Source organism: Panthera leo, chromosome E2 (genome assembly GCF_018350215.1).
Source record: "Panthera leo isolate Ple1 chromosome E2, P.leo_Ple1_pat1.1, whole genome shotgun sequence".
In the NCBI taxonomy this organism is placed as follows: domain Eukaryota; kingdom Metazoa; phylum Chordata; class Mammalia; order Carnivora; family Felidae; genus Panthera; species Panthera leo.
In genome coordinates this window covers 5112846-5134925 of record NC_056693.1, presented here as the reverse complement: position 1 = coordinate 5134925, position 22080 = coordinate 5112846, and the positions used below count along the sequence as shown (strand labels likewise).

The 22080-nt window shown below is 38.9% G+C and overlaps 2 protein-coding genes across 3 annotated transcripts in view; both read left to right on the top strand.

Moving 5' to 3' along the window:
• The window catches only part of LOC122208823 (putative zinc finger protein 730), a 15981-nt gene extending 11937 nt beyond the window's left edge, over positions 1-4044 (top strand). The window contains exon 4 of the mRNA XM_042920281.1: positions 2109-4044. Within this exon, the coding sequence (XP_042776215.1) occupies positions 2109-3628 (1520 nt within the window). The 3' untranslated portion in view covers positions 3629-4044. The remainder of the gene's footprint in view (positions 1-2108) is intronic.
• LOC122209206 (putative protein ZNF720) overlaps positions 1-22080 on the top strand; it is a 23764-nt gene extending 1684 nt beyond the window's left edge. The window contains exons 2-8 of one of the 2 annotated variants that reach the window (XM_042920986.1): positions 6435-6498; positions 7811-7937; positions 14583-14710; positions 16137-16218; positions 17331-17487; positions 20518-20653; positions 22041-22080. In XM_042920986.1, the coding sequence (XP_042776920.1) occupies positions 6484-6498; positions 7811-7937; positions 14583-14689 (249 nt within the window). In that variant the 5' untranslated portion in view covers positions 6435-6483 and the 3' untranslated portion in view covers positions 14690-14710; positions 16137-16218; positions 17331-17487; positions 20518-20653; positions 22041-22080. The remainder of the gene's footprint in view (positions 1-6434; positions 6499-7810; positions 7938-14582; positions 14711-16136; positions 16219-17330; positions 17488-20517; positions 20654-22040) is intronic. The other variant, XM_042920988.1, reaches the window with a different exon arrangement.

The window sequence follows — 22080 nt, the reverse complement described above, 5'->3', positions numbered from 1 at the left end:
TGATCTCAATGTTTGTGAGTTTGAGCCCCATGTCCTGCACTTCACTGACTGTGGACTCTGCTTGGAATTCTCTCCCCCTCTCTCTGCACTCCCCCTCTCAAAATACACTTAAAAAAAACTTAAAAAAAAGAAATGAAAGGTTTTGTTTGCCTGATTTTAAAGAATGGATTATGCACTTAAATTCATTGTAATAAGAGGGATCTATGTCTTTTAAGTGCTTAATTCATAAAAGTTTTCATCACAGGTTTCCATGGTTGATTTTAATGAATATACTTGACAGTTTTAGTGTCCATGAAGACATGCCAATAATTCAAAATGTTCCTTTTTTCATGGGCACACAGTCACAGTTTAAAATTATAGCTACATAGGGGCATCTGGGTGGCTTAGTTGGTTAAGTGTCCCTCTCTTGATTTCAGGTCAAGTCATGGTCTCATAGTTTGTGAGTTCAAATCCTGTGTTGAGCTCTGTGCTAGCAGCACTATGATGGTTCATTATACCTTTAAGATGTTTTAAGGAATCTTTAAGGTAACCACAATGAAAATACAGACAATATATTCACCAATAAATAGATGATGAAATTAATTCCATTATTATGACAATTCACATAGACCTGATACAACATTCACTGACCACTAACCAAGGAGAAAAATACACAAGATGAGTCACAAAGTATGCATAGGTAATATTTCTACAAATACATGGATGATTTTTTTGGCACAGGGCATAAAACGGATTCATATTTGAGTTACATTCACATCATCCAAAAACGTAATGAGTTGAAAATTGTCACTATAACAACATACACAGGTAAAAACAAAATCACACCTAAATAATGCTGTGGAAAGTCCCATACAAAATGAAGCACATCAGTATGGAATTGCAAAACCAGAATAAGACAAAATATAACCCCAAAAATTCTATATAAAAAATGAATTAAAGGAAACCTACAATAATTTTACTTTAAAGTTTATTTACTTTGTCAGATAGAGAGCATAAACAGGGGAGGGAGAGAGAGAGAGAATCCCAAGCAGCGTTGCACTGTTAGCACAGACCCTGAAGCAGGGCTCCAACTCCAGAAGAGTGAGATCATAACCTGAGTCAAAATAGACAGACTCTTAACCGAATGAGCCACCCAGGTGCTCCTCTATGTGTGTGTGTGTGTGTGTGTGTGTGTGTGTGTGTGTGTGCAATGTATATAATTTTAATTTTTTTAAATGTTTATTTTTGAGACAGACAGTGACATAGCACAAGCGGGGGACAATTACAGAGAGAGACACACACACACAGAATCTGGGGCAGCCTCCAGGCTCTGAGCTGTCAGAGAGCTTGAGTCACAAAGCACAGAGCCCTCCAACTCAGGAACCCTGATATCATGACCTGAGCTGAAGTTGACGCTTAACCAACTGAGCCACCCAAGCACCCTGTAGCTGTAATTGTAAACTGTGACAGTGTACCCATGAAAAAAGGAACATTTTGAATTATTGGCATGTCTTCATGGGCATAAAATTATAAAGAATATTCATAAAATCAACCATGGGAAGCTCTAATGAAAACTTTTATGGATGACTAAATGTATTATGTTAATAGATCCCTCCTATTACACAGAATTTAAGGGTATAATCCATTCTTTAATATTAAGGAAAGAAAAACTTTTCATTTCTTTCTTTATTTTTTTTTAGTTTTTTTTTTTAAGTTTGAGAGAGACAGAGAGAGAGTGGAGGAGGGTAAGAGAGAGGGAGAGAATTCCAAGCTAGCTCAGTGCTCTCAGTGCAGAGTAGGATGCGGGGCTGGAACTCACAAACCACAAGGTGACGTCGTGAGCTGAAATGAAGACTTTGATACTCAACCCTCTGAGCCACTGAGATGCCCCAAAACCTTTCATTTCTAAATAAACAAACACCACCAAAGTTGTAAAATAGGCCAACAATCACTTTATAAAAAGAATCCTTGGGTTAAATTCAGATACATCTTGAAAAGTAGAAAAACTAATGATTTATTTTTCCAAAAGTCGAAGTTGTCCAATTTTAGTCTTGTGTGTAAGAAATTTTAACTGTATTCATCTGATAGTAGAAAGTAGAATGATTTTACTTTCATTTGTTACCTTCCAGCTGTATCTTCACACGATACCCAGAGCCTCTTTCCAAAGATGTGCATAGGAACTATTTTCGAAAGGGTGTCAGTGGATAAATATAAAAATAGTGCCCTTGAGAATGGACACTTGGTGATAGAGTGGAACTGTGTTGGGGAGAGACAAGGGCATCAAAGATCTCATGAAACACATATGCAAATAGAGACAACTGCCCATTATAAGAATCTCACTGCCCAAAACAGTGAAGGATATAAAACATTTTGGAAACCCCCCCTCTCTAACACTGTTAATTCTGCAAGGCAGTGTGTTTCTATAATCAAAGGCTCAAATCAAGTGGTCAAACACACATATTTGCAGAACAAAAATTTGGAGAATCTGGAAAGTGACCTAGCCCATGCTGAAAATACTTCTTTGCACCATTTTGACAATAGGATTGCATTACCCTTTCAGTCAAATATTTCTGAAAGTCAGAGATTGAAAAAGGAAGACAAAAATGGTAAGTGGTATCCATTTGAGGGGTCCTTCCTTGAGCAGTCGACCTTACAACAAAACCACAGCATTTTCAATGAAAACAGAATTGCTCATTGCAGTGAATCTGAGAAAATACTGAACCAGGATTCAAATGTTAATAAATATCTACGGACTCCTTTGCCAGGGAACCATTGTGACTGTACTACATGTAGGGAAGTCTTTTATCAAAGCTCAAACCTTATTAGACAGAAGAGAATACATTTGGGAGAGAATCCTTCTGAATATACTGAGTGTGGGAAAATTCTTAACCAGTCCTCCAATGTTGGTGATCATCCGAGGAGTCCTGTGGGAAAAAACCCGTACACATGCAATGAACCTGGGAACGTGTTTAGTGAGTCATCAAGACTTAATATCAATAAGACAATCCATGCTGGACAGAAAGGTTACATTTGTAAGGAATGTGGCAAAGCCTTCAACTGGCACTCAACACTAATTCAACATCAGCAAAAGCATACTGGAGAGAGACCTTACAAATGTGAAGAATGTGGTAAAACTTATAAGTACAACTCATCACTAAATAAACATAGAATAATCCATACTGGAGAGAAAATTTACAAATGTCAAGAATGTGGCAAGACCTTTAACTGGCAGTCAGGCCTTATTGGACACCGGAAACTTCATGCTGAGGAGAAACCTTACCAATGTAAAGAATGTGGCAAGGCCTTTAAAAGGTACTCAAGCCTTACTGTACATCACAGAATTCACACTGGAGAGAAACCTTACCAATGTAAAGAATGTGGCAAGGTCTTTACCCACCAGACAAGCATTATCAGACATCACAGAATCCACACTGGAGAGAAACCTTACCAATGTAGAGAATGTGGCAAGGCCTTTACCCAGAAACCAACCCTTTTTGTACATCAGAGAATTCATACAGGAGAGAAACCTTACCAATGTGAAAAATGTGGCAAGGCCTTTACCCAGACCTCAAACCTTATGGCACACCGCAGAATTCACACTGAAGAGAAACATTACCCATGTAAAGAATGTGGCAAGGCCTTTATTTGAGGTTAAGCTTCATTATACATCAAAGAATTCATATTGGAAAAGAAACTTAAAATGTATAGAATGTGGTAAAATTTTTAGGACTGCTCAACCCTTACTCAGCATCACAGAGTTTAGACTCAGGAGAAACATACAAAGGGAAAGAATGTGTCAAGCATGTAGCTGGAACTCACAACTTGATCAATATCATTATTTTCTTACAGAATAGAAACCATAAAATATAGAGAAAGTTGCAGTGCCTTTAACTGGAATTCGTTCCTTAGTATTTCAATGTGCATACTAGATGTAAACCCTACAAACATAATGAGGAAAGTCTTCATATTAAATGTACACATTAAGATACACCAGAGAGTACATAAAAGTAACTTGAAAGCTATAAATATTTATAAAAGCATTTAATTAAACATCAAATGTCAATATCCCAGAATTTACAGAGAAAGCAGTTGTTACTATTAATATATTACATCAAAATATTCATTATAAGGAATAATACAAAGTTAAACCTGTTCAAAATGTATGTGCTATTATGCTTCAAAAGGTTATTTGGATGAATTGTTGCATAAATATAGCTAATTTCATTCTCAGTTTTTTGGGGGCACCTGGGTGGCTCAGTCGGTTAAGCATCCGAATTTGGCTCAGGTCATGATCTCCCAGTTTGTGAGTTCAATCCCCTCATCAGGTTCTGTGCTGGCAGCTTATAACTTGGAGCCTGCTTCAGATTGTCTCCTTCTCTCCCTGCTAGCGCTCAAAAATAAACATTTGTAAAAAAAAATAAAAAATGAGTTTTCCCCCCTCAAATCTATCCTGACATTTATGACTACCAAGTATCAATGCATTTCTACTCTCAGTTTCCTTCTGAAATTTATTCATTCCTTGGAAACTTACGTGGCTCATTGTTGTTGAAGCAAAGATATGACTTTTTTTTTTTATTTTTTTTTTTAACGTTTATTTTTGAGACCGAGAGAGACAGAGCATGAACGGGGGAGGGGCAGAAAGAGAGGGAGACACAGAACCGGAAGCAGGCTCCAGACTCTGACCCATCAGCCCAGAGCCCGACGCAGGGCTCGAACTCACGCTCTGTGAGATCGTGACCTGAGCTGAAGTCGGACGCTTAACGACTGAGCCACCCAGGCGCCCCTACATGTTCTTCTTAGGTGGGACTCATGCGTAATTTTCCATGGAAGACAAAGGACAACATTACACACAATATTTAAGAAAATCTAATTCAGATGCTGTTTGTGGTTATAACATTGATGTAAGTTACCATGATAAGTGTTCTGAACATCATTCTTCTCCCTGTATTAAAACAAAATATTCTTGAATGTTACCAATAAAATAATTTGCCAACTGGTCTTTAGGGAAAAAGGTCGCAGTGCAGTAAAACATATTGGTGTGTATTCATCATAGCAATAGTTAGAAGGAGAAAATGCCAGTTGTTGTGGTTTTAATGAAGAAATCCTCACAGATATCAGAAAGAGGATAGCCAACTCTTCCCCCAAATGGGGTAAAATTGTACATACGCATTTTTAAAGAATGATATCAGGCCTGAAAATTATGGAAATCTGTATTCTCGCATCATACTATCAACAAATAATTTTGGAAGGCGTATAGTCTGCATTTTGAACAATGACAATTGGGTGGATTGGAAATGCATGACTTGGTCTGTGTGTGAACTTAACACATTTTAAGAAGACATAATGGTTTTTGACATGTTGACATGGCTGTGTACAGAATGAAATGTTTTCCCACCACCAGTGATAACCTATCTCATTTTATTAAAGGTGGGAAAAGTATGGAAAGGAAAAAGATGTGAAGAGCTCTTTGCAGTGGAGGGAGGGAACCCAAAGTGGCTCCCTTTTCTAACTTCAAAGTCACAGGCAGCTCTTTGGTGGCATCATCTGATAAATGTCACAGAATTAAGAAATTGGCAAACGTGGTGGGTTCCTGAAGATTAAAAGATTAAGTCATGAAGACCACCTTCATGATTTAATTTGAATTCCTGTATCCTACTGAGGACCAGATGCCATTGGATGACGATGATTCCAGTGATTGTCCAGACCTTGATCACTGGCAGTTCAGGAGGGCATGTTGGACAATGCAATCACAGTGTTCTAAAATGTGTTTTTCCTCACCCAAGGTCTTCAGGTCTTAATCTTTCCCTCTCTGCATACAGAATCCTATCTTCCTACCATAATTCTCAGTGAGACCCAGAGTTAAGCAGGAAATCTTCCCATTAATTTATGAGAGTTGGGTGCAGGCTTTGGCTCAAGGAGAGGTAACAAGGGTCTCCTCCACAGGAGTTGGGGAGGGTCAGGTCCATGTAGCACACTGTTGCTATGATCCAGCAGAATTTGTGGGCTTCTGTGGGGGCGGGGGGAGGCCCCCTGAAAGCAGGGAAGGGAAATTCAGAGATTGGTTTCCAGGTGGGAGCTCCTGGTTTCTGAATAGCTCCTGACACAAAGGACTAGGAAGTTGGGCCTTTTCTGCATTGAAAAAAATTTTTTTTAATGTTCATTTATTATTGAAAGAGAGAGCGCATAAGCAGGGTAGGAGCAAAGGGTGAGGGAGGCACAGAATCCGAAGCAGGCTCCAGGCTCTGAGCTGTCAGCACAGAGCCCGACGTGGGACTCGAACCCACAAACTGCGAGATCATGACCTGAGCCGAAGTTGGAAGCCCAACCAACTGAGCCACCCAGGTGCCCCTGCATTTTAAAGTCCTGCCTGCAAGTGATCAGTTTACAGGTGAAGAGGTTGTGTTGGTGGCTTTATAGGCATTTTCTTCTAATTCAGCTGTGATTTCTCCACAAAGATCTTCTGAGAAAGAAATCTAGAGGATAAGGTGAAAGGTGAAAGAAGAAATGGCCAGTTCTCAGGTAAGCCTTGCATCCAAGGCCAGAGGCTCTGTTGTCTGTTCCTTGGGAAATTTCATGCCTGTAGAAATTGCAGGGCACATGGGTAGCTCAACTCACCTCAAATTTAGAGAATATACTAGAGCCTAATACTGTGTTACCAATTCTCTTACTGCAGAAAGCAGGAAATTCACCTAAGCCAGAAACAGTTCTCCTAATATAACTGAAGTAACATGAGTTCACTCCTTGGTGAATCATAAACTACATGGAGCGGGGGGGGGGGGGGGGGGGGGGGGGGGGCGGGGAGGAATGTCAGACCAAGGAAAATTGATTTACAAGAAATAAGATAGGTGCCTGGGTGGCTCAGTTGGTTAAGCGTCTGACTTCAGCTCAGATCATGATCTCATGCCTTGTGGGTTCGAGCCCTAGGGGTAGGGCTCTGCGCTGACAGCTCAGAGCGTGGAGCCTACTTTGGATTCTGTCTCCTTCTCTCTCTCTGCTCCTCCCCCACTCACACTCTGTGTCTCTCTTTGTCAAAAATAGGCATTTAAAAAAAATAAGATCACAGGGAATACATCCAAAGCAGAGACTCAGAGGAAGTGGGAATGGTTTCCTTTTATTTCGGGTTAGGGTGGATATTTAAAAAGGAGAGGTCATCTATATAGAGGTCAGGATAAGGTTGCACATGAGCCTTAAAAAAACAGTTCTATACATACTTTGTATGTTACATAGTAAATGGATTTGTGCTCCTCCTTGGGTGGAGATTTTAGTATTATAATGAGGTAAAAGGGGTCGTCTGGGTGGCTGAGGCAGCTGAGCATCTGACTTTTGATTTATGCTCAGGTCAGTATCTCACTCCTGAGTTCAAGCCCCAAGTCCAGCTCCACGTTGAGGATGGAGCCTGGTTGGAATTGTTTCTCTGTCTCCCTGCCCCACCCCGACTTGTGTTCTCTCTCTCAAGGAAATAAACATTTATTATTTTTTTAATATGAGATAAAGGTAACTGTCCTCACTCCATGGTTTACTCTCTTGTTCAGCTGCTTAGAAGTACGTCAGGGATTAAGCTCAAATTGGGCCAATCCAAGCTCTTCCTCAGGGTAGTCATGTCCTTTTGTGGGATACTTTTTGTTTCCACCACAGGACACAATGGCATGGAGTGTTTTGTCTTAAGTAAAAGATAAGATAGAAAAAAGAGGTTAAGGTCAGTGGGTATAAGCAGGCAAGCAGTGAAGGTCAGGTCTGGGGTTCTAGCTAGTGACATTAACTCCCTCTTGCATCTTAGGTACCATTATGACCTCAGCCTATGGCCACTAGGTAACTATGGTATTTATTGCAGGGGTTGCTGACATTCAGGGATGTGGCCATAGAATTCTCTCAGGAGGAACAGGGATGCCTGAACCATAGTCAGCGGGAATTGTACAGGGATGTGATGTTAAAGAACTATGGACACCTCCTCTTCTTGGGTGAGGATAACTCCTTCCAGACTTCCCAAACAACACTTGGAGTTTTGTTCCTTCTTTTGAAGACTGTCTCTTGGAAGCTTCCTCTTTGCATGAGTGGGATTCAGATGCCTGCAGTCAGAGAAAAAAGTAGGGGTTTGTAGATGTAGAGAAAAATCTTCATGTTTCCTTTTCAGCTTTAGCTTCCCCTTCCTTAGGGTAACATCATCATTTCTGTAGATTAATGGCAATTCTTTTTTTTTTTATATGAAATTTATTGTCAAATTGGTTTCCATACAACACCCAGTGCTCATACCAAAAGGGATACCCTCAATACCCATCACCCACCCTCCCCTCCCTCCCACCCCCATCAACCCTCAGTTTGTTCTCAGTTTTTAACAGTCTCTTATGCTTTGGCTCTCTCCCACTCTAACCTCTTTTTTTTTTTTTTTTTCCTTCCCCTCCCCCAAGGGTTTCTGTTAAGTTTCTCAGGATCCACATAAGAGTGAAACCATATGGTATCTGTCTTTCTCTGTATGGCTTATTTCACTTAGCATCACCCTCTCCAGTTCCATCCACGTTGCTACAAAAGGCCATATTTCATTCTTTCTCATTGCCACGTAGTATTCCATTGTGTATATAAACCACAATTTCTTTATCCATTCATCAGTTGATGGACATTTAGGCTCTTTCCATAATTTGGCTATTGTTGAGAGTGCTGCTATAAACATTGGGGTACAAGTGCCCCTATGCATCAGTACTCCTGTATCCCTTGGGTAAATTCCTAGCAGTGCTATTGCTGGGTCATAGGGTAGGTCTATTTTCAATTTTCTGAGGAACCTCCACACTGCTTTCCAGAGCGGCTGCACCAATTTGCATTCCCACCAACAGTGCAAGAGGGTTCCCGTTTCTCCACATCCTCTCCAGCATCTATAGTCTCCTGATTTGTTCATTTTGGCCACTCTGACTGGCGTGAGGTGATATCTGAGTGTGGTTTTGATTTGTATTTCCCTGATAAGGAGCGACGTTGAACATCTTTTCATGTGCCTGTTGGCCATCTGGATGTCTTCTTTAAAGAAGAGTCTATTCATGTTTTCTGCCCATTTCTTCACTGGGTTATTTGTTTTTCGGGTGTGGAGTTTGGTGAGCTCTTTATAGATTTTGGATACTAGCCCTTTGTCTGATATGTCATTTGCAAATATCTTTTCCCATTCCATTGGGTGCCTTTTAGTTTTGTTGGTTGTTTCCTTTGCTGTGCAGAAGATTTTTATCTTCATAAGTTCCCAGTAATTCACTTTTGCTTTTAATTCCCTTGCCTTTGGGGATGTGTCGAGTAAGAGATTGCTACGGCTGAGGTCAGAGAGGTCTTTTCCTGCTTTCTCCTCTAGGGTTTTGATGGTTGCCTGTCTCACATTCAGGTTCTTTATCCATTGTGAGTTTATTTTTGTGAATGGTGTGAGAAAGTGGTCTAGTTTCAACCTTCTGCATGTTGCTGTCCAGTTCTCCCAGCACCATTTGTTAAAGAGACTGTCTTTTTTCCATGGGATGTTCTTTCCTGCTTTGTCAAAGATGAGTTGGCCATACGTTTGTGGGTCTAGTTCTGGGGTTTCCATTCTATTCCATTGGTCTATGTGTCTGTTTTTGTGCCAATACCATGCTGTCTTGATGATGACAGCTTTGTAGTAGAGGCTAAAGTCTGGGATTGTGATGCCTCCTGCTTCGGTCTTCTTCAAAATTACTTTGGCTATTCGGGGCCTTTTGTGGTTCCATATGAATTTTAGGATTGCTTGTTCTAGTTTCGAGAAGAATGCTGGTGCAATTTTGATTGGGATTGCATTGAATGTGTAGATAGCTTTGGGTAGTATTGATATTTTGACAATATTTATTCTTCCAATCCATGAGCAGGGAATGTCTTTCCATTTCTTTAAATCTTCTTCAATTACCTTCATAAGCTTTCTATAGTTTTCAGCATACAGATCTTTTACATCTTTGGTTAGATTTATTCCTAGGTATTTTATGCTTCTTGGTGCAATTGTGAATGGGATCAGTTTCTTTATTTGTCTTTCTGTTGCTTCATTGTTAGTGTATAAGAATGCAACTGATTTCTGTACATTGATTTTGTATCCTGCGACTTTGCTGAATTCATGTATCAGTTCTAGCAGACTTTTGGTGGAATCTATCGGATTTTTCATGTATAATATCATGTCATCTGCAAAAAGCGAAAGCTTGGCTTCATCTTTGCCAATTTTGATGCCTTTGATTTCCTTTTGTCGTCTGATTGCTGATGCTAGAACTTCCAGCACTATGTTAAACAACAGCAGTGAGAGTGGACATCCCTGTCGTGTTCCTGATCTCAGGGAAAAAGCTCTCAGTTTTTCCCCATTGAGGATGATGTTAGCTGTGGGCTTTTCATAAATGGCTTTTATGATCTTTAAGTATGTTCCTTCTATCCCGACTTTCTCGAGGGTTTTTATTAAGAAAAGGTGCTGGATTTTGTCAAAGGCCTTTTCTGCATCGATTGACAGGATCATATGGTTCTTCTCTTTTTTTTTTTGTTAATGTGATGTATCACGTTGATTGATTTGCAAATGTTGAACCAGCCCTGCATCCCAGGAATGAATCCCACTTGATCATGGTGAATAATTCTTTTTATATGCTGTTGAATTCGATTTGTTAGTATCTTATTGAGAATTTTTGCATCCATATTCATCAGCGATATTGGCCTGTAGTTCTCTTTTTTTACTGGGTCTCTCTCTGGTTTAGGAATCAAAGTAATACTGGCTTCATAGAATGAGTCTGGAAGTTTTCCTTCCCTTTCTAATTTTGGAATAGCTTGAGAAGGATAGGTATTATCTCTGCTTTAAACATCTGGTAGAACTCCCCTGGGAAGCCATCTGGTCCTGGACTCTTATTTGTTGGGAGATTTTTGATAACCAATTCAATTTCTTCGCTGGTTATGGGTCTGTTCAAGCTTTCTGTTTCCTCCTGATTGAGTTCTGGAAGAGTATGGGTGTTTAGGAATTTGTCCATTTCTTCCAGGTTGTCCAATTGGTTGGCATATAATTTTTCATAGTATTCCCTGATAATTGTTTGTATCTCTGAGGGATTGGTTGTAATAATTCCATTTTCATTCATGATTTTATCTATTTGGGTCATCTCCCTTTTCTTTTTGAGAAGCCTGGCTAGAGGTTTGTCAATTTTGTTTATTTTTTCAAAAAACCAACTCTTGGTTTCGTTGATCTGCTCTACAGTTTTTTTAGATTCTATATTGTTTATATCTGCTCTGATCTTTATTATTTCTCTTCTTCTGCTGGGTTTAGGCTGCCTTTGCTGTTCTGCTTCTATTTCCTTTAGGTGTGCTGTTAGATTTTGTATTTGGGATTTTTCTTGTTTCTTGAGATAGGCCTGGATTGCAATGTATTTTCCTCTCAGGACTGCCTTGCTGCGTCCCAAAGCGTTTGGATTGTTGTATTTCCATTTTCGTTTGTTTCCATATATTTTTTAATTTCTTCTCTAATTTTCTGGTTGACCCACTCATTCATTAGTAGGGTGTTCTTTAACCTCCATGCTTTTGGAGGTTTTCCAGACTTTTTCCTGTGGTTGATTTCAAGCTTCATAGCATTGTGGTCTTAAAGTATGCATGGTAAATTTCAATTCTTGTAAACTTATGAAGGGCTGTTTTGTGACCCAGTATATGATTTATCTTGGAGAATGTTCCATGTGCACTCGAGAAGAAAGTATATTCTGTTGCTTTGGGATGCAGAGTTCTAAATATATCTGTCAAGTCCATCTGATCCAATGTATCATTCAGGGCCCTTGTTTCTTTATTGACCGTGTGTCTAGATGATCTATCCATTTCTGTAAGTGGGGTGTTAAAGTCCCCTGCAATGACCACATTCTTATCAATAAGGTTGCTTATGTTTATGAGTAATTGTTTTATATATTTGGGGGCTCCGGTATTCAGCGCATAGACATTTATAATTGTTAGCTCTTCCTGATAGATAGACCCTGTAATTATTAGATAATGCCCTTCTTCATCACTTGTTACAGCCTTTAATTTAAAGTCTAGTTTGTCTGATATAAGTATGGCTACTCCAGCTTTCTTGTGGCTTCCAGTAGCATGATAAATAGTTCTCCATCCCCTCACTCTCAATCTGAAGGTGTCCTCGGGTCTAAAATGAGTCTTTTGTGGACAGCAAATAGATGGGTCTTGTTTTTTTATCCATTCTGATACCCTATGTCTTTTGGTTGGCACATTTAGTCCATTTACATTCAATGTTATTATAGAAAGATATGAGTTTAGAGTCATTGTGATGTCCGTAGGTTTCATGCTTCTAGTGATGTCTCTGGTACTTTGTCTAACAGGATCCCCCTTAGGATATCTTGTAGGGCTGGTTTAGTGGTGACGAATTCCTTCAGTTTTTGTTTGTTTGGGAAGACCTTTATCTCTGCTTCTATTCTAAATGACAGACTTGCTGGATAAAGGATTCTCGGCTGCATATTTTTTCTGTTTAGCACACTGAAGATATCGTGCCAATCCTTTCTGGCCTGCCAAGTTTCAAAAGAGAGATCAGTCACGAGTCTTATAGGTCTCCCTTTATATGTGAGGGCACGTTTATCCCTTGCTGCTTTCAGAATTTTCTCTTTATCCTTGTATTTTGCCAGTTTCACTATGATATGTCGTGCAGAAGATCGATTCAAGTTACGTCTGAAGGGAGTTCTCTGTGCCTCTTGGATTTCAATGCCTTTTTCCTTCCCCAGTTCAGGGAAGTTCTCAGCTATAATTTGTTCAAGTACCCCTTCAGCACCTTTCCCTCTCTCTTCCTCCTCTGGGATACCAATTATGCGTATATTATTTCTTTTTAGTGTATCACTTAGTTCTCTAATTTTCCCCTCATACTCCTGGATTTTTTTATCTCTCTTTCTCTCAGCTTCCTCTTTTTCCATAACTTTATCTTCTAGTTCACCTATTCTCTCCTCTGCCTCTTCAATCTGAGCCGTCGTCGTTTCCATTTTGTTTTGCATTTCGTTTAAAGCGCTTTTCAGCTCCTCATGACTGTTCCTTAGTCCCTTGATCTCTGTAGCAAGAGATTCTCTGCTGTCCTCTATACTGTTTTCAAGGCCAGCGATTAATTTAATGACTATTATTCTAAATTCACTTTCTGTTATATTATTTAAATCCTTTTTGATCAGTTCATTAGCTGTTGTTATTTCCTGGAGATTCTTCTGAGGGGAATTCTTCCGTTTGGTCATTTTGGATAGTCTCTGGAGTGGTGAGGACCTGCAGGGCACTTCCCCTGTGCTGTGGTGTCTAACTGGAGTTGGTGGGCGGGGCCGCAGTCCGACCTGATGTCTGCCCCCAGCCCACCTCTGGGGTCACAGTCAGACTGGTGTGTGCCTTCTCTTCCCCTCTCCTAGGGGCGGGATTCACTGTGGGGTGGCGTGGCCCTCTGGGCTACTTGCACACTGCCAGGCTTGTGGTGCTGGGGATCTGGCATATTAACTGGGGTGGGTAGGCAAGGTGCACAGGGGCAGGAGGGGCAGGCTTAGCTCACTTCTCCTTAGGTGATCCACTTCAGGAGGGGCCCTGTGGCCGGGGGAGGGAGACAGATCTGCTGCCGGAGGTTTGGCTCCACTGCTGGAGGTTTGGCTCCGCAGAAGCACAGAGTTGGGTGTTTGCACGGAGCAAGCAAGTTCCTTGGCAGGAACTGGTTCCCTTTGGGATTTTGGCTGGGGGATGGGCAGGGGAGATGGCGCTGGCGAGCGCCTTTGTTCCCCGCCAAGCTGAGCTCTGTCGTCCGGGGGCTCAGCAACTCTCCCTCCCTTTGTCCTCCAGCCTTCCCGCTTTCTGAGCAGAGTTGTTAACTTATGACCTCCCAGACGCTAAGTCGCACTTGCTGTTGGAACACAGTCCGTCCGGCCCCTCCGCTTTTGCCAGCCAGACTCAGAGGCTCTGTTTGGATTAATGGCAATTCTAAAAAAAAATGTTTTAAGTTTATTTTGAGAATGAGCAGAGGAAGAGCAGAGAGAGGGGTAGAGGGAATCCTAGGCAGGCTCCATGCTGTAAGCATAGAGCCCCATGCTGGGCTCAAACTCAGGAACCATGAGATCATGACTTGAACAGAAACCATGTGTCAGATGCATAACCCACCAAACCACCCAGGCACTGTACTTAGTGGCAATCTAAACACTGAGTGGAATCAAGTGGTATTTCTCACATTTTAAATACCAGTTTCTACTCCTTGATGTAGTGGTAGTACTAGGAAGTGGAGGTCAAGATCTGAACATCAGAAATCCCTCCTGCATGTTCTAAAGGGGTTGTTGGGCAACAGCATTTGGGAAATCACTGTCTAGAATTATACAATGTTCTTTATTTTCTCCTGAACACAATAATGGATTGAAAGTTAGAATCTCCATCAATACTCATATTCCTTTATTAAAAACAAAAATATTTATTTCTTTTGAGAGAGAGCACAAGCAGGAAAGGAGCAGAGAGAAAGAGAATCCCAAACATGCTCCTCACTGTCAGCAAAGAGCCCAACTTGGTCTTGATGAGATCCTGAGATCCTGAGACCAGGAGACCATGACCCAAGCTTAGATCAAGGGTCAGATGCTAAACCGACTGAGCCATTCATTTGTCTCAAATGTTCCTTTTTTTCTAATAAACAGGTCATATTGTGTCAAAACTAGACCTGGTCATCATTTTGGAACAAAAGAAGGAGTCTTGGAATGTGAAGCAAAAAGAGAGAGTAGCCACTCATCTGGGTAGGTGGTAATGAATGAAGCAGATGACAGGGGTGAGATCCAAATGTAAAGTAGGAAGATGGAAGTTAAAATGTCACTTGAGTAGTTCTCCTTGAATGGAAATTAGTAACATAATACTGACATAACACATAATATAATACAAATTTGTAACATAATACATTTTTAATGTATTTTCAGTGTTTATTCATACAATTTTTTTTAATTTTTTTTTTAACGTTTATTTATTTTTGAGACAGAGAGATACAGAGCATGAACAGGGGAGGGGCAGAGAAAGAGGGAGACACAGAATCCAAAACAGGCTCCAGGCTCTGAGCCGTCAGCACAGAGCCCGACGCGGGGCTTGAACTCACGGACAGTGAGATCATGACCTGAGCCAAAGTCAGAGTCGGACGCTTAACCGACCGAGCCACCCAGGGCCCCCTATTCATAAAATTTTTAATTAGAGCATTTTATAGTTGATTTTACTGAATATTCTTTACTTTTATTGTCAATGGAAGCATGCCAAGAAATCAAAATGCTTGCTTTTCATGGTTACGCAGTTTAAAATTACAGTAATATAGAAGGTTTCCTTTTAAAAATTCATCTTATGTAGTATTTTGGGGTTAATTGTTATTCTGATTTTATAATCCCATAACAATGTGGTTCCTTTTGGTGGGAACTTTCACAACATTAGTTGTAATTAAATTTCTGCCTGTGAATTTTGTTACAGGCAATTTTCATCTCACTACATTTTAAGACAGGATGAGTTTAACTCAAATGTAAATCAACTTTATGCCCTTCACCCATAAAATTATGCATTTGCCTGAATAAATACCACCCATGCATAATTTGAGACACATGTTTTTCATTTCTTTCCTGGTTAGTGTTCAGTTTACATCATATCATGTCTAGATGAGTTGCATCTAGTTATTGGTGAATTTATGTTTTCTCTGCATGAGAGAAACCCTTTTTGTGAATTGAGAGTAATATTTAAACATTTTATATCACTGTATCAAGTTTAGATATTATATTTTATCCTTAATTCTGGTATTATACCCATGGCATGCTTTGATACCATTCTCATTAGCTTTTGTGTCCTCTGTATATATTTTCATTGTGGTTACCCAAGAGACTACTTAAAACATCTTAAACTAACAAACCAGTGTGAACTGATAGCGTCCATTACATGCAAAATTCTTCTACTTATCATCTCCACCCGTGTACCCACTTGACAAATATGACTAATTCTATTCTTTATGTTGTATACTTTATTACCTAGATTAATGATCTTTATGCTTTTATTAAAAAAAATGCTAGCAGAAATGAAAGTGACATGTGCTACCCAATTACAACACTAAAGATATCTGTAATTGTGTAACTCTTTACATTTAGCAGAGAGCATATGTTGTCATATGGTTTCATTTACCGTTTAGAATCCTTTGATTTCAACTAAAAGGACTTCCTTGAACATTTCTATAGGAGAGGTCTACTGGTAAACCTGGGCATGGTTTCACTTGGAAAAGACTTCATTTCTACATCCATGAAAAATTACTTTTGCCAGGTAGAGTATTCTTGGTGGATATTTTTGATCTTTCAGTACTTGAATACATTGTCCCATGTACTTCCTCCTATCAGGTCTACTGAGAATCCCACTCATAATCTTAAAAGAGCTCTCTTGTAGAAGATGAGCTGCTTTTGTCATGGTGTTTAACAATTCATCATTTATCATCATGACTTTTGATAGGTTAATTAAAGTGTGTCACTGTGTTCATATCTTGACACATATCCTTTGAATTTACTGAGCTTGTTGGTCTCTTCTTTCCACGTACATGGGAACCACAAGCCTTTAGTTCTTCATATGATTTCTTTCTCCTCTCCTCTCCGTATGGGGAATGAGACTTGTTGGTGACCCATGAGTCCCTAGACTCTGTTCTTTTCCACATTTTTCTTTGGTTCTCTTAGTAGTTAATTTAAAACAAGGGGTCTTAAGGTTGTCTGGTTCTTTCTTCTGCTTGATTAAGTCTGTTGCTGTCCCGTTAGTGTATTTTTAAATTCAGTAATTGTATTCCTCAGCTCCTAATTTTGGGTTGTTGGTTTGTCTCTTTGGATTTTCATTTTGGTCATGCATAGTTTTCTGATATTATTTCATTACCTACCTCTTTCTTCTTCTTCCTACATGAGCATCTTTAGGATACATTTTTTTTTTGTTTAAGATTTTATTTTTAACTCATCTCTACATGCAATGTGGGGATATAACTCAGAACCCTGAGATCAAGAATCACACCCTGCACTGACTTAACCAGCCAGGTGCCTCATTTATGATTATTTTTTTGACATCTTTGTCAGACAATTAATAGTTCCTTATTAATTTAGGGTCAGTTTTGAAGATGCACTTTATTACTCTGATTGCAATGCATTTTACATTTTCTTTGTATACTTTGTGATCTCTCGATTTGGGAGTTAAAAAAAATCCTCTGGGCATGGGCTTATGAAGTTGCTTTGTAGAGGAAAACACAAATAATAGTAATTCTGGCATCTGTCACACATTTTGGCCATTTGTAATGTCTGAGTTTTTTAAATTTCCAAGTTTGAGAAAATGTAGTTACTTGAGAATGTATGACACCTTCCTTTTTCTGATTGCGTTCACCTCTGTACCTTCTGTTGTTTGAACAGATAGTCACATTTTATCTGAGCAGCTACCATGGTGCATCCAGTGGGTCCTCTCATTCCTTCAGCTTTGTATGTCCTGCATGATAAACAAGTTCTTCACGCAGCTGCAAACAAGCCAGATCATTATTCAGGTCACTTATGGTTTCTCTCCTTAGAGGAGGTAAGAGTTTTCTCACGGTCTTTCCACGGAGTGCCAGAGAGGGTGAACAGCAGTTGTGGGCAAGTTTCACCAATGTTCATTGTCTCTTTGATGTGGCTCTTCTCCATTTTTACTTTTCTGGGTATGCTGTGTTCTCCTAACCAGCTTCTGGGGCATTCCAAAGGTAATTTGGTCCACTTTGATTTCATGGAAGAGCAAAGTGCCGGTATTTCCTATTTCTCCATTCTGCTGATGTCCTGTGATGGGAACTAATTTTTTACATTAGCATTTTAATGTATGTTTGTGTGAGTTTAGTGAGTGGGAAAACTTCTTTTATATTTTGTAGTTGTGTCTCTCCATAACACCCTATGCTTGTTGGCAATGATTGGCAAAACAAGATTCATTCCTTACACCTAATTTGGGTAGATCTGGAGGCTGTGGCTCTGAGTATTTACACTTAGACAGTGGTAAGGGTAGAAAGGATGTTATGATGGTTATAACAAAAGTGGCCAAATCACCACAATGAAATCCTTACTATCAGGAGAGATCAATAATATAAAAACTTGGCGGGGGGGGGGGGCAACATTAAGTCAGTTATATTTTCACAACACTGTCTTTGAATGAAAGGATCCAAATCCATTTTTGAAACATCTATATTCTCTGAAAGGACATTTGGAAGTTCTGGAAAGTCACCTAGTCCATGCTAAAAGTAATCATTCAAACCACTTCATATAGAACATTGGTTTAATCATTCACTGAAACATTTCTGAAGGTTAGATATTTAACAATGAAGATAATTCTGAATGGGATGGATTTAACAAGTCTTTTTTGAAGGGTTCTTGATTCCTTCCACCAACACATCATCACTTTTTGTTCCAAAGTCTTTTAATTTTGACAAACATGGTTAGATATTTATTTTTAACATGAGTATTATGTGATACTATTGAACAATTTGAAACAAGTTTTCATGTGTTGTTAGGAAAATCTTCAGTGAGTAGTCGATCTTCCATAATTACCAAAGATTTTATAATGGAAACAGAGTTTACCAATTCAACGAATCTGGGAAAAAATGTTAATCCCAACACCAGAGAATCAGTCTTAAATAATAAGGATGGGAAAGTCTTTTATGAAAGTTCAAATATTAGTATACATCATTGTATCCTTGTTGGAAAGAAAACCTAGAAATGTAGTAACTGTGGCAAAACTTTTAACTTGTCTTCAAAATTTGCTCAACAGCAGAGATTTTATAATGGGAAGAATGCTCTTACAAATAAAATGTGGCAAAGATGCTAACTACCACACAAAACTTAACAAACATAAGTTTATAAATAGCTGGGAGAAGGCTACAAATGTAAAATAAAATGTGACAAAGCCTTTAAGCAGAATTATAAAGTTTGTGAACATCAGAGAGTACTGGAGAAAACCTTAAAATGTAAGGACTGTGTGCACCTGGGTGGCTCACTTGGTTGAACTTCTCACATAAGCTCAGGTGACAGTCTCACAATTTGTGAGCTCAAGTCCCACATCAGGCTTTGTGTTGTCAGTGCAGAGCCTACTTCAGATCTTCTGTCTCCCTCCTACCCACCTCTGTCTGTCCATCTCCTGCTCTTGCTCTCACTCTCAAAAATAAACATTTACAAAATAAAATATAAAGAAATGTAATGAATGTGGCATACCATTTAACTCATAATCAAAACTATTCAACAGAAGATAGCAAATCCTGGGGTGGTACCTTACAAAAGTGAAGAATATTGGCAAAGTCTTTATGGAAAGCATACTGGATAGAAACCCTAGAAATGTAAAAAAAAAAAAAAAAATGATGGCAGACCTTTGTTTTTGAAATACACTTGAGTACAAAATACAGTCTTTCCTTTTCTTGTAGAGAGAGGGAGAGGGGCAGAGGGAGAAAAAGAGAAAATCCTAAGCAGGCTCCATGCTCAATGCAGAGGTCCATGTGGGGTTCAATCCCATGGCCATAGGATCGTGACCAAGCCAAAATCAAGAGTCAGACACTCGACTAACTGAGCACCTCAGGCACCCCCTAAAATAGTCTTTATAAAGGATAAAAACAGAAAGATGTAAACAATCAGCAAACTATGTAGTAGAAAGCTGTATCTATATAAAATCTGAATTCACAGCAGAAAGCATAAGTAAATACTAGTTTTCAGACATGATTCAAAATCAGAGTATTTATTACATAGAAGAATGAAAACTTAAAACACTCAGATCAATTATACGTTAGCCTTGGACAATGCAATTGTTAGGGGCACTAACCCCTTCACAATTAAAAATCTGTGTGTAATGTCTGAGTCTGCAAAACTTAAAACCATACCTACTTTTATATGGAAATAGTATATTGTTGACTAGAAGACTTACCTAGAATATTAAGTCAATTATCACATTCTTTGCATGCTATCTGTATTATATATGATATTTTTATAATAAAATAAGGTTGAGAATAGAAAATACTAAGAAAATCAAACCAAAGAGGAAACATGTTTTCGGTACTGTATTATATATATATATATATATATATATATATATATATATATATATATACACACACACACACACATACATATATATTCACATATATATATATATATGTGTGAATAAGTGGACCCACAGTGTTCAAACCCATGTTATTCAATGGTCAGCTGTATCTTTTTAATGTTTATTTTGAGAGGAAGGGATGGGCAGAGAATCCTAAGCCTTCTCTGCACTGTCAGCACAGAGCCTGAAGCATAGCTCAATTTCACAACCTGAGATCATGACCTGAGCTGAAACCGAGAGTCAGACCCTTAAATGACTGAGCCACCCAGGGGCCCTGGCAACTGTGTTTGTTAATATGCATGAAAGTATTAAGGAGGGGATGGATGTCTGGAGAGGGATAGTTATTATCAGTGTGTCTCTCATTTTTTTGTTTTTTTTTTTTTTACTATAAGAGTATTTGCAATAGGCATATTAATAATTTTACTCTTAAATCATCTCATGCTATGGCTTTATTTGTGTGCATGCAAAGTGATTTGATTGTTGCTGTCTCACACATAGGCTCTTATACGATGTGGCATTCATACCTACTTTTTGATGGAAGATTCAAGAGGCTGTCATGTACAATGTATGAAGAAAGTCTACCTGAAGATGCTGTTTGTTGTTGATGTACAAAAGTGATGTAAGTCGGCATGAAGTAAGTGTTCAGGGCATCATTCTTTGCATTAAAGTAAGACAGAGATACGGTCTAATTTTAAATAGTTTTGCCACTTGCTGTTTGAGAAGACACTAGCAATTCATTAAAATCTGGATGTATTTTCATAATAGCCATTCATAGAAGAACGTTTGTTACAGGGTTGACATAAAGAAATTTTCATAGATACTTGAGGAAAGTACAGCTAACTTTCCCATAAGAGCACAAGATATTGTAAATCCACATTTACTCAATAATTAGCCTCAGTGTGAAAAACATGGGAAGTACAAGTCACAGATCATTATATCAGGAATAAGAATGGTTCTTGAATGCTGGTGATGGGTATTTTGACCAAGGATCCTACAGTGATCTTGCAGTGGTTTGTTTAGTGAGTTTTTGAACTTATTATTTTAATAAATAACAGTGAATGGATTTTACTGTGTGATCAGTGATCTGTAATAGATGAACTATTGTCCTACACCAACCTTAGCTGGCCCCACGTTCATCAAGGCTGCAGGTAAACAGATAGTAACACAAAACACACTTGACTCTTGAATCTCACGGCCTTGAACTGTGTGTCCACTTACAGTCAGATGTATTTACAGTATAGTATTATATTTTATCTTCCTTCTGATGTTCTTAGCATCTTCTTTTGTTGAGCTTATTTTATTGCAGGAATACCATATTTAACACCTATAAAATAAATTATATATTAATTGACTCTTTGATAAGGTTTCTTGTCAACAATAGACTATTAAAATGAATTGTTAGGGAGTCAAAGTTATACATGGATTTCAACAGCATGGGAGGTGGGTACACCTGGGTATACAGGTGGGTACACAGGGTCACCTGTGCTTGTTAAATCAGTGGAATGAAGCATTAAATGAGTTTTGCCTGTTCCTCTTCTACTTACTAGATCAATAATGTTTTTATAGAAAGATACTGTGCTATAGGCACTATGAGAAAGAGGAACATCATCTTTGAGAGAAAAAAAAATGGGACAGGATATCAATCAGCATGAGGACTAGGGCTTCTATTAAAACTCCCAGTCCATCTGTTTTGCAGTGGAGAAATCCCACAATGTTTCAGGAACGCTGGAGAATATCATTAAATTAGGAAAGGACACCAAAAGGAGATCATAGTTTTCCAAGCATTGTACATCAGGTAATCTCTCAGGTCAGGATCTCTGGCCCAAGCTTTTGTGATTGAGCTGATAAGAATTCAAAGAGGAGCTTCTGAAAGTCTCTGATCACTCATGAAAGACAAAGCTCAAATACATTATTATAGTTAAAAGATATGGGTGCTATATTGGGCTCGGTAATTGAATAAAACAGATGCTATCCATTTATTTTATCTTATTTTATTATTTTATTTTACATTTTATTTTGAGAGAGAGAGAAGACACTTGGGAGAGGGCCAGAAAGAGGAAG